At 29.9% G+C, this 16,323-nt stretch overlaps 2 protein-coding genes across 2 annotated transcripts; one reads left to right on the top strand and one right to left on the bottom strand.

Moving 5' to 3' along the window:
- Window positions 1-15: 15 nt before the first annotated feature.
- On the top strand, window positions 16-3,871 carry LOC25481928 (protein MEMO1). The gene is made up of 8 exons (XM_013610350.3): window positions 16-341; window positions 979-1,063; window positions 1,253-1,321; window positions 1,427-1,539; window positions 2,038-2,149; window positions 2,222-2,365; window positions 2,744-2,918; window positions 3,450-3,871. Exons 1-8 carry the CDS (start codon window positions 287-289, stop codon window positions 3,585-3,587), a joined length of 891 nt encoding a protein of 296 aa, XP_013465804.1. The 5' UTR covers window positions 16-286; the 3' UTR covers window positions 3,588-3,871.
- A 3,108-nt stretch (window positions 3,872-6,979) lies between these two features.
- On the bottom strand, window positions 6,980-14,250 carry LOC112416070 (protein TOPLESS). Its single transcript, XM_039829701.1, has 13 exons — window positions 14,168-14,250; window positions 12,918-13,097; window positions 11,783-11,896; window positions 11,536-11,694; window positions 11,098-11,204; window positions 10,978-11,012; window positions 9,584-9,718; window positions 9,074-9,184; window positions 8,774-8,950; window positions 8,308-8,439; window positions 8,116-8,208; window positions 7,482-7,837; window positions 6,980-7,151 (listed from the first exon to the last, which is right to left on the bottom strand). Exons 1-13 carry the CDS (start codon window positions 14,248-14,250, stop codon window positions 6,980-6,982), a joined length of 1,854 nt encoding a protein of 617 aa, XP_039685635.1.
- Between the last annotated feature and the right edge of the window lie 2,073 nt (window positions 14,251-16,323).

Genomic DNA, 16,323 nt, shown 5'->3' with positions numbered 1-16,323 from the left:
CAAATTTACCTAGTATTTTCTTGATGAATTTTATTCCCAAAATAAAACATGGGATTTGCGTAAAGTGTTATCGTCCTTGTTTTTTCTAGTTCTAGTATTAAAAGCAACACAAGACGCAAAGAGAAAGTGTAATAATGAAAGAGATTGCACTAACTTTGTTGTAGTAAGTAAGTTAACTGAAAAGAGAAAGAATCGTGGAGCGTGTCAGAGAAACTAAATCAAAAACTCGTTCTTCTTCTTTATTTTAATTTTAGGGTTTTATCAAAAACTCAAATCCTCTTTCGCCATGGTCACCAAAGTCCGAAAACCATCGCATGCTGGTTCTTGGTACACCGACAATCGTAAGTTTCTTCAATCAACCATCCATTTATTTTCATTTAAGGAATTTTTAGTTTAATTTTTCTGATCAATATTTCAATTGTGATAGTTAAAGTTTGAATTTTTAGTTTTTATTTATATTGGGGGTGGTTAAAGTTAGTTTTTTTTATTTATTTATTTTTATTTTTTTATTTTAATAAAATAATTGCGGCTTAATGTGATTCTTGATATTGCAGAGAATCACAGTTAAATATGAACTCAATTGCATTGAGATTTCAGTAGGATTAAACACTCTTATGTCGCGACATAGATTGTAGTCGCAGAATTATAATTAAAGCCCTGTTTTTTTTTGTTAATATATGGTTTAATTTTCAATAACGTATATATGATTTGATGGGTTGAAACATTTTCAAGAACTACGAAGCTTTGAGGAAATTGAAGTTCTCAATCCCAACTTGCGATACAAATTCTGGTTGCATTAGCTGCATTTGACTGTGATTACTGATAGTATCAAAGATTGCCCCCAATTTGTGCGACTGCGATAGTGGTTGCATTTGACTTTGATTCTCTATAGTATTGAAGATTGTTAAAACCTTGGTGACCAGCAAAATTTCAATTTGATATCTCTGTCTGATGTTTTTATTAATTTATATTTTTCAGCTAAGCAGCTTTCAGAAGAACTGGAAGGATGGCTGAATTCATGTGGTTTAACCAAGTCTTCTGATGTGCGTGGAGTAATAGCACCGTAAGTGAATGTATTAGACTTTTAATGTAACCCTTGATTGAAAACTTAAGGCTCTGATGTTGTTTTTTCAAATATCCTTTTGGATTCCAAGTTTTAGAGGAGTTCAATTTGCTTTATTTATTTATTTATGATTAGAGAAACAATGCTAATGTGTTTGCGATGCACTGGAAAATGTTTGTGTTGTGTTAGACATGCAGGTTATTCGTATTCAGGACGTGCTGCTGCCTATGCCTTTGGAAACATTGATCCATCTAACATGTAAGTTCATTTCTTGTCCGTCTTCTGACTTGTTGCCTGGTAACTTGTAGATTGTTGTTGTTGTTGCTGATATTGCTATTTTTTATTTTGATTTTGTGATTTCAGCAAACGTGTTTTCCTACTTGGTCCTTCTCACCACTATTACACCCCAAAATGTGCTCTATCAACTGCAACAGTCTACAAGACACCCATTGGGGACCTGCCTATTGATTTGGAAGGTAGTGATAATTGTATGATATATGATATATGAATATGAATTGTTGTATTGAAAATTGAAATTATACTATAGTTCTACATATTTATGTTCAAGAGAGGATCTCTCAGGAAAAGGATATTAGGAAACTATATGAAGTAATGAAGAAAAAGTATTTGATCATTATAATTACAATCAATAGTCTTCTATCTGAGCTATGGATATGTGTAAATTATTTGAACGAGCACTGCTAAACAGTGCAAAATAAGTTTGATGAAAACCGACGAACCGCTTGCCAACATGGGTAGTGTGGTAATTTTAAAAATATTTGGAGTACAAAACTGGCAACCTCAAAAAATATAAGGTAATTTGTACATGTTCGTTGTTTTTCGTTGAAAAGGTATCACACTACAAAGCAATTTCCTATTTGAACTGATTTATTGAGAACTGATTCATTTTGTTTGACTTCAATATTGGCTTCTGTCTTTACTCATTCACATTTAATTTTCCATTGTTTTACCAGTAAATGAGCAGCTTAAAGCGACGGGAAAATTTGAAACGATGGATATTCGAGTTGATGAAGCTGAACATAGCATGGAAATGCACTTGCCATATCTTGCTAAAGTATTTGAAGGGTAAGTTTTATTATAATTAAAGGGTTCCAGTTCTTGAAACTTGCCAGAGACTGAGTTTGAATATTGGCGCAGGCACCCGGTGAAAATTGTACCCATTTTAGTCGGTGCAGTTAGTGCTGAGAATGAAGCTATGTATGGACAGATTCTTGCTCAATTTGTCGACGATCCCACTAATTTCTTCTCCATTTCATCTGATTTTTGTCACTGGGGATCTCGGTATGTACTTTTTTCTTACATGTTGAACTACCTTATTTCTTTCTTGTATACTCTTGCAATTTGCAACTTTTGTCTGAAATGCTAAAAAACCACAATAACACACAAAGCAAACATTTAGAAACCAGTTATGTTTTCTATGGTTTATTTACTTGATATTACTTGTTAGATGCTTGATGTTTTCTAAACTTCAAATAATATACTAACGTTATTATGATTTTTTGTTAAGATATGCTCCAGTGGTGACTGTTCATTGGCAATATTTATAGTACACTATCTTTTCTATTGTCCGTGTCTATGTATTCTGATGGATATCTCATATCCATCAACAGTTTGAAGCTTGTCTTGATCGTGTGATTTGTGACTGGTATTTTATGTCAGATTCAATTACATGCACTATGACAAAAAACACGGGCCTATTTACAAGTCCATTGAGGCCCTGGACAAGATGGGCATGGATATCATCGAAACTGGAGACCCTGATTCATTCAAAAAATATCTGTCAGAATTTGACAATACAATCTGTGGACGCCATCCAATTAGTGTTTTTCTCCATGTAAGTTTCTTATAAATTTTCATGGATGTAGAATTATTGCATTGTGTTGTTGATATTGTTATAAAATCACTTTTTCTTATAATTTAGCTCAAAAATCATGTTTTCTTATAATTTAGGTCAGATTATAATTTATGTCAAATTATACCGTTAAGGTCCTTAATTTTATTGAATTTTCAGTTTGATCCTTAAAGTTTAAAAGTTTTTAATGGAGTCCTCATTCATTGTTGTCAAGATTTAAGGATGTTCTAGCAAGTAGCATTTATAATGGGAATTAGGAAACACTTGAACCAGCTCAGTTTCAACACAAAATAATATTACTATTGTATTGTTGTCAATATTATGCTTTGAGCTAAATGTATTGTCATCTGAAACCGTATCTTAAATTTTTTGAGTTTCTTTATAAAATAGTGAAGGGCATATATCCTCACGTGGTGTTTCTGATCCATATTTGTTGCAGCTTACCACATTAAATTAGTTTTTCTATTTTATGCTGTTATCATATTTACTTTCAACATTTTGCAAATTTATCAGATGCTGATGAACTGCTCATCAAAGATAAAAGTCAAATTTCTTCGCTACGAGCAGTCTAGTCAATGCCATAGTACACGGGATAGTAGTGTTAGTTATGCATCTGCAGCAGCAAAGGTTGACGATTCAAGCTCTAGTTGATGATATTACCTTCTTCAATGGGGCGTTGAGAATTTGATTTCCTTTTAAATTGACTATTTATATTTAAGCTTCGAACAAATGGACATTATGCTCCTTGTTTGTAGATTATTGTCACTAAAATATTTAACTCACCTTTAGACTGTCAAGTTGTCAAATAATGAAATTCCGTTACACTCCCAGTTGTTGTTCCAACCTAACATGCTTGAAAAGTTGTGACTTTGAATATATGATTTGATCATGTCATGTTTGCAATTGTAACCATTAAATCTTTACTTTTCACTTTAGACAGCTTTGTTGTTGAAGTTGTGTTAGTTATGGCGATGAAGGTGTTGGTTCTTGTGGTGTTATCCGCGTAATAATGTAATGTCTTGATGGTCTTGATTTTATTTTATCAAAGTTTTTACAGATTATAAGTTGAGAAAAAAAATTAACTTTTATATCAAGCATCTTTTACATCTTAGAGATATTTATGGCATAGAAGTTTAAAAAATATGCATATTATTAAATTAGTACTATTGGCTATTTCAAGTCGAGCTCAATACTTTGGTGAACTCAACATATTGAAAAGCTCAGTGATATTTGTATGGAACTCGGTTAACTCTTTCATTAAATCATAAAATGAGAATCAATATTTTCTCTCAACAAATGTTCTTGAGTCAAAATTTGAGTTTACAAGTTCTTTCGAAGGCTTTCATGTTGTTGAGGTCAAGAAAAACGGCACAAAATATTTCTTAACTAATAAGTGAGTGATATTTCTTTCATAAAGTATTGAGTGTTAATCACTTTCAATAAAATAATTATAGTAAACACAAACGAATGAATATACATTGTTTTGGAAACTCAGAAAAGTGGAGAGTTGGGGTTCAAACTGTGATCACAATATTCGGCCTAAAACCTTCAATATTTTTGTCAATTGAGTTAGGATTTGTGAACATGTCTGATATGACTTTATTTATCTTATACTAGCGGAAAGACAGGCACTTGAGTGCATGTCTTTCCACTCTTTTTATTGCGATAACGTTTGAAAATTATGAACAATGTTTTTTTTAATGAAATTTTAATTTTGATTAAAACTAAAAAAATATAAATGTTTGTTGCTTTCAAGTTATAAAAAATCAAACAAACCATGATTATCTATTTCAACGACACCGACAATAACACAATATAACAAAAAAAAAATATAATCTAAATTCTTTTTTTAATGACACCAATAACAATTTTATTATAGAAAAAGTTGTTTAAGGGTATAATTGGAATGATGAAAAAGTAAGTATAAATATATTCATCTAATTTGTTACACTTTTTAAATGATAAAGAAAAAAAATTTCATATCATATTTGTTACATTTGTTTTAATATTTAAATTTATTCTTATCTATTTGTTACATGTGTTATTTGTTTTGAAAATTAAGGGTATTTTTAGAATGAAAAATCCAACCAAAAAATGCTGAAAAAGGGTAGTTTTTTTTTAATATATATAATATAATATAATATAAAAGTATAGATATAACTTGTGTTCAAGTGTTCCTTTTTTTAATTATGCTAAAGTGTATAAGTTATGAACATATTTTTTTTATAAATTTTAATTAAAACTGTAAGTATAGATACACGTGACTTTCAAATTATAACAAACTTCTGTAAAAAAAATATAATAAATTATATTTATCTTTTTCAAACATCAACAATATAACAAATATAATATTAATTCTTATTTTTTTACATGTCATCGACAATATATCAATTTTATAGGCAAAATATGTTTAATGATATAATTGAAAGTGAAAAAGTCACCCAAAAATCATGTATTTTATTTGGAAATTTCTACAAACTCACAAATTAAGGTGTACCAATGCTCTTACTTCCAAAATATATAAATTAACGATCATTTTTATGAAATAAAGAGCTATATTTGTCGACATTTATATCTTAGAAAATATCATTTCATGATTTATAAGAATCATACTAAATATTTTACATTTATCGTAAAAAATAATCAATATTCTCTATTATGAGTAATAAAATAAAAAAAATAATTTTATTACATCAACATTTTTGGTAAATTGTAGTATGGACAATGCATAATAATATGCAAGGTCTGAGGTTCGAACCCCAACCACCACAAAAAAAATGACAAAAAATAATTTTTTCTTCAACAAACAACATATTTAACTATTAATTTAAGTATTTGATGTACAACCACACACGAATTTTGTGGTGTAGAATGGAATTTTCCATTTTATTTATACTAGCGAAAAGACGGGCGCTTGCTAATTATGTTTTTTATGAAATTTTAATTTTGATTAAAAGTAAAAATATAAATACTAAACTAACCATGATTATCTAACGACATAACAATATAACAAAAAAAATATAATATAATTTTTTTTAACAACACCAACAACAATCTTTACTGTATAAAAAAAATTGTTTAAGGGTATAATTGGAAAATAAAAAAATAAGTACATATATACTCATCTAGTTTGTTACACTTTTAAAATGATAAAGCAAAAAAAATCAGATATATATTTATTCTTATCTTGTTTGTCACATTTGTTTTAATATTTAAATTTATTCTTATCTATTTGTATTGAAAAAAAATTGAAGATATTTTTGAAAAATAAAAAACCAGCGCAAAAGTGCGGGTGGTTATATATAGTAGATGTACCATAGAATTTACCTCTTTTGTTACCTTCCCAATTATATTATTCCGTTATTTCTTTATTCTTCATTTCATCTGTATGTTTATCGTCTTTGTGTACCTTCTCCCATCTGTACAAGCATCATGCTTGATAATTTATATATATCGATATGTATTTTTTTTTGAAAGGATGTATCGATATGTATTAAATAACGTACAAGTATAAGATTACACAGAATAAAAACAATAATTTATATTCAATGTTGTATCTGCATATTTATTTACATTATTTTTAAAACAATGAATGAGATTAGAACATGAATATCAAATAAATCATGCTCTACTTTTCAAACAAGGTCTTTTATTTAATAAAAGATAATATTTATTAATTCTAAATAATAATACTTTTTAAATAAGGGTAAAAATGGAATAAAAGATTATAACTCATTTCATTCCGTCTACTTTCCAAATAATGGTTTGAGAAATTTGTTCAATTCCATCATAAAGCATCCAAACAATGGAATGGAATCTATGTTTCATTCCGCTCCGTTTCATCCCGTTCCGTTCTCTTAAATTACATCAATCCAAATAGAGCCTTAATTAACTAAACTAACTAACTAACATTAGAATATGAATTATTGTACGACAAAAGCCTAAAAAGAGTTAGATATCATATGCATCGGTTATTCAATAATCCTAAAATGTGATTTTTTTTCTTATCATAATGATCGGAGGATGTGTTTCGCCAATCCATCTCAACCTTGACTCCCTATGCTGTTAGCTTTTTCCTTATCAACTTGAGACATGATCCAATTACCACATGGTTCCTTTGGCTCAAACACATAAACACAACCATCGGTTAACCCTACTGCAAATTGGTTTGGTTTCTGTGGATGTGCAGCTAAAACAGTTGGGTAGATTTTCACACTGCAACAATCAAATAAAAAAAAAAATTAGATTGAGTGTCAAAGTTACATATGTAAGGAATAAATATTAATCCAAAAGCTTTTAAGAGTTATTATTCTACTTGTATAATTAAATCATGAATTTGTGATTATAATTCAAAGCTAAAAGCTAAAACTAAAATTTTCAAACTCTTGGTGCCCGAGTCTCAAAACCGAGTACCTCAAGGTGCAAGAACGAGTCTGCAACCAAGTGACCTCTCAGGAGACAGGCAAATAAAAATAATAAAAATCAAACTAACAATTAGTTATTGCAAACCCTGAAATTACAGCCAAGAAGAAAAAAAAAAAGTACCTGGGAATTGATGAAAGGTGGTAAACAGAAGGCTGAATGTTATAATGCATTTGAAAATTTGATGCATCAAATATTGCCAAATTCCCATCAAGAAAACAAGCATACACCATTTGACCATTAGATGAGAATGTTGCTTGGCAGATAACTGTTGGAAAATTTGAATCCCACTGGTTGACACATTTTAGTTCTGTTGCTTCATAAATTGCAAGATGAATTTTATGTACAAAAAGAAAATTTTGCTGATCAGGGTGAAATTGAATGTGAGTTTCAGAAAACATTTGTGGCACATTTGGTCCATCTATTTGCAAGTTTCTTTCTCTCAATTTTTCCCAGCTACTGCTATCCCATACAATAATCTGCACATAACAAAAAAAAAATTAGAATCCAAAAAAAATTAGCATCCAAGCTTTTATTGTCGTCAATTTTTTGGACCCTATACTGACTCTAAAAGACTGTTAGCATCCACAATTTGCCTTTTAGCATCCATATTTCTGCTGAATCTAAAACACCATTTTCTTGTAATGCTTTAGTGCACCAGACTGCCCTTTTTTAATGATGTGGAATTACATTTGATGACGTGTCATTGCTAGTTTCGACAAAAAATGGGGGGTGGGGGAGGAATTTAAATACTAACCTGAGGGCTTGCATCAGCAGAAACAAGTATATTCAAAGTATTTGAGAAGGCAAGAGCAGAAACTCGTTTAGAATGACCCTCAAGCTTTTGAACCTAACATAAATGAATGATACATGAAGTTAATTAGTTTAATTATCCTTTAAAACATGTAATTATAATGAATGTCTTTATTGAATGAAGAAAGATATATACCTCATCATGCTTGTGAATATTGTATACACGTATACTGGAGTCATCCAAGCCAATAAGAAAAGTATTATTATCTTTAGGATAGAAGGCAAGACTTGTTACCATTGGTGGAGGTGGCATGAAAGTTACTAGAGTCTGCAATTATTATATAATGTGTGACATGATTAGTTAAATCATATTAATTTGGACCAAGATATTAAATGACTTATATATTTGTAAACCGAAAATAAAAGAGAACTATAAGAAACGTGAAATTAAAAAACGTGTATGAGTTCTCTACAACGGTTGCACGATGCAGTATGCTAGATTCATATAGAAAATATTTTTTTTTCCCTCTTTGAATCTAATGTCTTTGCATAAGGCCGCTACATTGTGCAATCGTTGTAGAGGAACTCCAACAATTAAAATAATTTATAAATTTAAGAAATAAAAGAAATAATAACATTTAGGACTCTATCTTTAAGATTACCTTAAATGATACCATATTGAACAAAGAAACCAACCCTCCTGAGGTTGATAAGAGATAAGAATCTGCTTTTGATATAGCAAAACAAGAAACTAAATCTTCACGATTGGCATTTGTAAGGTCATTGCTCATGAATTCCAAACCATTTTTGGCCAATTGAGGATGAACTTGTGCTGTTGCCTACAAGCAATAGTTTATATATTATAGCAAAATCAATTTCCAAATTTTATTTTCATGAGAAATAAGAAAGTGAAATAAGATCAATTTCCAAATTTTATTATATCAAAGGAAAGGGAATATTACCTTGGCTCCCATATCAATGCTAGTATGTGTCCATAACCAAAGTAGATGATTACCATTTGATGTCAATGCCAAAATGCCATTTCCCGAATTTGTGTAAGCGAGTCTAACGATCTGCTTAACGAAAAGTTATCAATTGATAGCGTACTTTTTTTTAATAAAGTATCTAATTATATTTCACTATTATACCACGAAAAAATAGCTCAGTTGGTAGAACACATTATAGATAGGGGTCGGGGTTTAAACACCGGATTCCTCACTTCTCCACACATAATATGTGTGAATCTAGCCACTAAGCGACTTGACAACAAAAAATTGTAATCTCAAGATGCTACTTAATCAAATATCTTACTTATAAGACACACATTAAAGAATAAAATGATCAAGATAAGTTTTTTTTTATTGCAAGAATAAAAGGATCAAGATATTTTTTTATTGCTAATGATATGTTTTTGTCTTGAGTTAATGATGTAAAAAACCAATAATATCAATTTAATCATATAAATGTCATACCTTGTTTTCTTCGGGCTGTTTAGGAAGTAGCAACATATGGCATTGAGATGGTGTACAAATCTGAAATACACTTTCTGATATTTTGTGGGATTTTTCAATTAAATCAGGTTGCAGGTCCTCCAAATTTTTACCACTCTAAAAGAAAACAGAAAAAAAGTTAGCATAAGAAGTTTCTAGCATTGTAAAAACATAATAATATGTAAACGAAATGTCAAACAGCCAAATATTTGTCTATCAAGGTACCATACAACACTATTTTTTTTTAACCTTCCGATTCTCACGGATATAACACTACATTTAGATAAAACAAAAACACTAGTACATTCAGTGAGAATGAGATGTAAGAAGTGTTTCATTCATTCTTCACAATGATACAAGTATTAGATGCAAAGGCCTTGATTACTCGTATTCCATGTAATCTGTCAAGACTTAAGCTAAAACTTTCACTAATCATCTAAGTAGGCTATTAATATCTAACATATTTATGGATAAAAAGAATGTTCAAAAGAACAATAAAATCGCTTTTGATTCGAGATTGAGAGTCAATTTCTTGACTCAAGTTGTTTGGCTTGTTTTGGTATCTTCTCTGACATACCGAGGATTGATTGATGGTGAAATATGAACGAGTGTGGGAATTTGGCTCAGCTCAGGTGATGAGAAGGTGAGGTGATGTTTCTGGTGATGAGAAGGTGATGTGCTGTTGTTAGGGGGGTTTTAGTGGGTGTAATGGTTTTTTGGAGTAGCTTTGGTGTGAGTAGTAGGTGATGAGTGTTTGGATTTTGTTTATGTGGCCCTTCACAATGGAGTGTGAAATTTTGGCGCAACTTTTGGTTTATGTTGGTTTTGTGGGGGATTAGCTTGATTTTTTTTTTTTTTGAACAAAGGGATTAGCTTGATTTTATTGTTGATTTGGTTTTGGAAGTTTATATTTTATTGGTGTTTAAGATGTACGGTGTAGACATTTTCTTTTTTAGGTGTTCCGCCTATATTAGATGCCCTTTGCTTTGTAGTTTGTCTTACCAGTCCTTGTTCGTTTTGTACAAAGGACTTGATTATTAATAAATTTTACCGTTAAAAATAATAATAATAATAAAATCACTGAAAATTATAAAAAGATTTAAAATAGGGTTTGCAATTACATTGTGATTGTTGACGAATGCAGCAATGCGGTCTAGATTGAGTTGGGGAGACGTCCAAATCTTTAATGTGTTGCCAAGTACAATTTAAAACAATGATAGTTAGTATAACCAAAATAAATTAAAATACATTTATAAACTTTCATACAAAAATCTTAATAATATACAAAAAAAAAACCTTGTCAAACCTAAAACAAGTAAAATATTATTTTGAATTATAAAAGAACATAGGTTAAATCAATATTTTATCCAACTGACCTCACTAGGTACCCCAAGATTATTCAAAGCTGTTCCTGCATTAAGGTAAATTACATCACAAGGTTAGGTTGCAAAATTTACGGGGTACCAATTTTTTATGAGAAATTATCAAATTAATACCTTGATTTATTGCAGCAGCAGTAGATGGTATGAAATGATTGACATGATTCATAAAGAGGCCATGTTCTGGAGAAGCTGGAGCATTATTTTGATGCTGCCAATTTAAGCTAACAAATTGAACAATTAATAAATAAAATTTCTACATGAAGCTGAAATGAACTACTTAATAAAATGTATAGTAGTAAAAAACTTATTTCATAAAAAATATATTTATTAATTCTAATACAATGTGTAACACCCCAAATTTTATTTATTTAATTATAATCTTTGTTTTATAAATTGGTGAACTGCTGAATATATGTAGCACTTGTATGATTAATAATTTTTATTTATTTATTAAATAAAGTCGGGGTTTTAGGGTGTTAGACAATGCACTAAGAAAATATGGTGCATTGCATGCATGTCAACTACTATAAATTAAGGAAGTAAGTGTGGAACCTTGCATTTAGAAGATGCTTTAGCCTCTGACAATCAATATCAGGAAATTTCAATTTTCCTTTGAGCATAGGATGTTGCTCTATGATTTCCTTAATTTCATTCATCACAATCTTTCTTGAAGAAATTGCATCTTGATATGTTGAAAGTAATTCATGTTCCCTAATCAGGTTCAAGAAAAACAGTTAGACACATAATGAAGAATTCAATTCAAACTACCATACCCCAACAAGACAAATATTGAATATACCTTATGTTGTTATATGTCAATAATTGAGTCAATTCTTTAAATACTTCCTCATTTCTTGAACGGAAGACTTTTAGATCCTTCGTAAGGATTTCTATAGCCTTGCTTTGATCGTTGCTGATGAAACAAGACAACAAAAATTAGAATAAGAAAAAAATTATTACGATTTTTAACAAAAAACATAATATAATATTAGAACTAGAAACATAGGAAACTCTGAAACAAAATAGAAACATAGAAAACTTTGCTTTCATCCTTGTGGATTTGTTTTATTTATCGTAATATTTGTTTATATTAATTATTCTATAAATATGTAGACCATATAATTTTAGTCCTTGAAATATAATTTTATTCAACGGCTTACTTCGCATGAAATTTCTATAAATTAATCGTCAAACAAATAACCATATGATTAATTAATTTTACGTGGTGCAGTTGGTTCTTTGACCTCCACCTAACGAGAATCAAGTGGCTTTAAACGTTGACGAGAGCTCTTACGGAAATCCTGATCGTGCGGATTATGGAAGTTTAACTTGAGATCACACCGGCTCATGGATCGTAGGATTTAGTGGACACATTAATTTTGCTGACAGTTTAGAATTTGAACTAATAGGGCATAATATTTGGATTAATGTTAGCTTGGGAAATCGGCTACCAAGACGTGAGTTGCAGAAGTGATTGTATGGAGGCTATATCTTTGATTCAAGACTCAACATCTCAGCCTAATAAATATGTTGAGACTACATATAGTATCAAAGAGCTTATGTCTAGAAACAGAGTTGTTTCATTAGTCCATATTTATAGAGAAGACAATGTGCAGACTACATGGCAAAAGTACGTGGAAGGAAACAGCTTGGATCTTTTAAGAATATTTTTAGAGCCACTACCTTGCTTATCTTCTTTACTTTTGTTTATATTAGTCTATAAATATTTAGACCATATAATTTTAGTCCTTGAAATATAAATCATACAAGGACTACTATTAACATGATCAACGTGGTTGACCTTCAACAACCTACTCTAACATAAATTAATGTTTTAGATAAAAAAGTGTATATACATGCATATTCAACGGCTTACTTCACATCAAATTTCTATAAATTATTCGTTATATATTGGCCATAAAATGCTTAATTACCTGTCTAAAGCCTCGAAGTATCTTTGTTTTCTCAATTCAAAGTATATTTTAATTGAATGATTATTGTCTTCAACTTTTGTAAATCCAGAAAGATATTTCTCAACTTCATCCCACCGGCCTGTAAGTACCACCTCCTCAAAATATTTAAAGTCAAAGTATAACCCACTTTCACGCTCAAACCTGTTAAATTAACAAAAGAATAAAGTAAAAAAAATAATTGTCAAACAAATAACCATATTTGAGTCCAAAACAAAAAAAAAATTAGGCTAAACTACACTTTTCGCCCCCTAAGTTTCAAAATATTGCGATTTTGACCCCTATTAAAAAAAATGGCAAAAGTGACTCCCTATGTTTAGGGAAATATGCTCTATTGACCGCCTAACATAAGGAAATATGCTCTTTTGACCCCTTATCTTTTAAAAAAGTTGTGATTATGACCCTTTTTTTAGGACACGTGGCGTTTCTCAACAATTTTGGGACAAAAGGGGCCAAAATTGCAATTTTTTTTAATAGGGGGCTAAAATCGCAACATTTTAAAACTTAAAGGGCGAAAAGTGAAGTTAAGCCAAAAAAAACTATATTGATGTTTTTTATCTTTTTTTATCGGTGACAACTAGGCTACCCATGAAAGAATGATGGGTAATTTACCCCAACCAATACACATTAGCCACATAAGCACATATTCATGAACTATCTTGACCCCACAAATAAATTGCTCATTTTCATTGGTTGGTGGGTAAATTACCCACCATTCTTCAAAGGTAATTTAAAAAAAACCTTTTTTATCTTCTTTTTCAATAAGTTAAAAAACAGATTAAAATAAAAGAAAACACAAAAGCTTTAGCGACCTAGTCTCCTACACTACTTAATCAGAAAAAAGGAAAATAAAACAGAAAGAGAGACAAAAAAAATAAAAAATGCAAAAGCAACAAAAAACCAAATTAAAAAGTGTTACGAGAATCGATCATATGATAGAACAAATAAATATATGTGTGTTGTAGTTTTTTAAGCTTTATCTCCTAAAACTTTGAGAAAACTTCACTAAAACCCTCTTATCATTGCCCTAAAAAGTTTCTATCATGAACGACACATGTTAGAGCTATTGATTCTCTAGTAAATCAGTGGTGCATAGATCTTTTTGTTTGAATAGTTTTTGACTTTTCAAAACATAAAACAAATAACCATGTTCACATAAAGCATTGAAAATTCAATATAGGAATTGCCAAAGTTGAAGAAAAATAGAGACATACGTGTGTACTGTTTCCTTTAAACCTTCTTCTGTAAAACAGTGTAACAGGAAGAACAGCAGAACCTCCTCGTTGAAGTTATACATCTTGATTGAGAAAAAGAGGTTTTGGAAGTCAACCAAAACCCGCGAAATAAACAAACACTTTAGTGTAATCCTCAGAGCAATATCACAACTGTTTGTAACCTAATTTAAGATGTCGCAAGGTATTTATAACCAGCAATTATAGTAACATAAAAACAAACCATATAACAAAAATCGCAGTCATATCATCATATATAAAAGATAATAATCTAGTCAAATCTTAATAAAAAGAAACTTATTTAAAATCGATTGACTCTTAAAATAAAATAAAAAAAAGGTAAATCTAAATTAAAATATATTTGACAAAAAAAAGCACAATTATCTTCTTCAGATTTACTCTTTAAAAAAAAAAAAATCTTCACTCAATTTAAATATCTTAAAAGAGGGTTACATTTTTTACTACAAAAAGGTACTCCCTCTATTGTCGTTTTAGTATTTGAACACAAAAATAGCGAACTGCATTTTTGTACATATTTTTACTATTATACCCTCATTTTAATCCACTACTAATTTCCTATTTTTTTTGCAAACATTTGATCTTTCAAATAAATTTAATATGACAAACAATTGTTAGTTACTACTCTCTTTTTCCAACAAATTTCTATTTTTTTTGCGCGTTTTATCTTTTTCTCATAACAAACAATTTTAAATTTTCTAAATATTGTGCATATCTCTTTAATTATTTCAAGTCTAGATCAAAATTATATCAACTTCACATTAATCAAAAGTTAAGAAAAAAATAACTTTCCTCCAACTCCTTTAATCAAAATTAAGGCTTCAACTATGACTTCAACCAATGTTAGAGATTCACACCGTGTGACATAGATTTGAATGTTTAGATTACTCCTTTACCAGATTTAAATATTTGTTGAAAGTTGAAACATTATTATCAAACCAACCTATATTTGTTTAAATTTGAAGATAACAAGAAACAAATTTTGTTTTAAAAAAAATAAAAACTTTAGTTTTCCAAATATATAACATTAATTAGTTTTATTGAAAAATATAAGAGTAATTGACAAATGGTATAATTGATAAATCGTACCCTTAAAATACCAAAACGGCAATTAAATAGGAACGAAAAATTCACCTTAAGACACTTAAAAAGGAATATAGGGAGTATTTATATATATATATATATAATTTTGGTATGACTTTTTATCTTTCAATTATATTTCTTCATTTAAATTATTCTAACTACAATTTTTTCTTTTTAATAGTGTTAATTAAAAAATGGGTTAAATCTAATTATAAATTGAAACAGTATAAGTTGAATTTTTATTCAATTGTATTATATTCCAAAAAGTTATAATCAAATATGCTTAAATATGTCATTAGTCCCTGCAGTTACATCATTTTTTGGGTTTGCTCCTTGTACTTTTTTTTTTTTGGTTTTAGTCCTTGCACTTTATATAAAAAATAGTCCCTGTTGTTAGTTAGACTTGTCTGGTTTTAGTCCTTGCACTTTATATAAAAAAATCGTGGGCTAATATTCGGGCTATGAGAGCAGCTCTTATTCTTTTTCAAGACTTGTCTGGTTTAAAGGTGAATTTTTCGAAGAGCCTTCTGGTTGTGGTGAACGTTATGGCCTCTTGGTTAGCTGAAGCAGCACTGGTTTTGAACTGCAAGGTTGGTTATATTCCTTTTATGTACTTTGGGTTGCCTATTGGTGGTAATGCGCGTAGATTGAATTTTTGGGAACCTCTTATTAAGCGCATAAACACTAGATTGTCAGGGTGGAGTTCGAGATATTTATCTTTGGGTGGCTGGCTGGTTCTGTCATCGTTGCCTGTTTATGTTCTTTCTTTTTTCAAAGCTCCGTCAGGTATCATTTCCTCTATTGAATCTATTTTTAATAAAAAAAATTTTTTTTTTTCGGGAGGGAGGTGTACACCACAGGAAAATCTCTTGGATTGATTGGTAAACTATTTATGGAGTCAGGAGGCTGGAGTTTTGGGGGTTAGGAGAATTAGAGATTTTAATTTAGCTCTTCTAGGGAAGTGGTGTTGGAGATTATTAGGGGATAGAGATAGTTTGTGGTTTAGGGTGTTGTCGGCTAGATACGGTGTGGTGGAG

Source organism: Medicago truncatula, chromosome 1, assembly GCF_003473485.1.
Source record: "Medicago truncatula cultivar Jemalong A17 chromosome 1, MtrunA17r5.0-ANR, whole genome shotgun sequence".
Classification (NCBI taxonomy): Eukaryota; Viridiplantae; Streptophyta; class Magnoliopsida; order Fabales; family Fabaceae; genus Medicago; species Medicago truncatula.
This window is presented reverse-complemented; position numbering and strand designations above follow the sequence as displayed.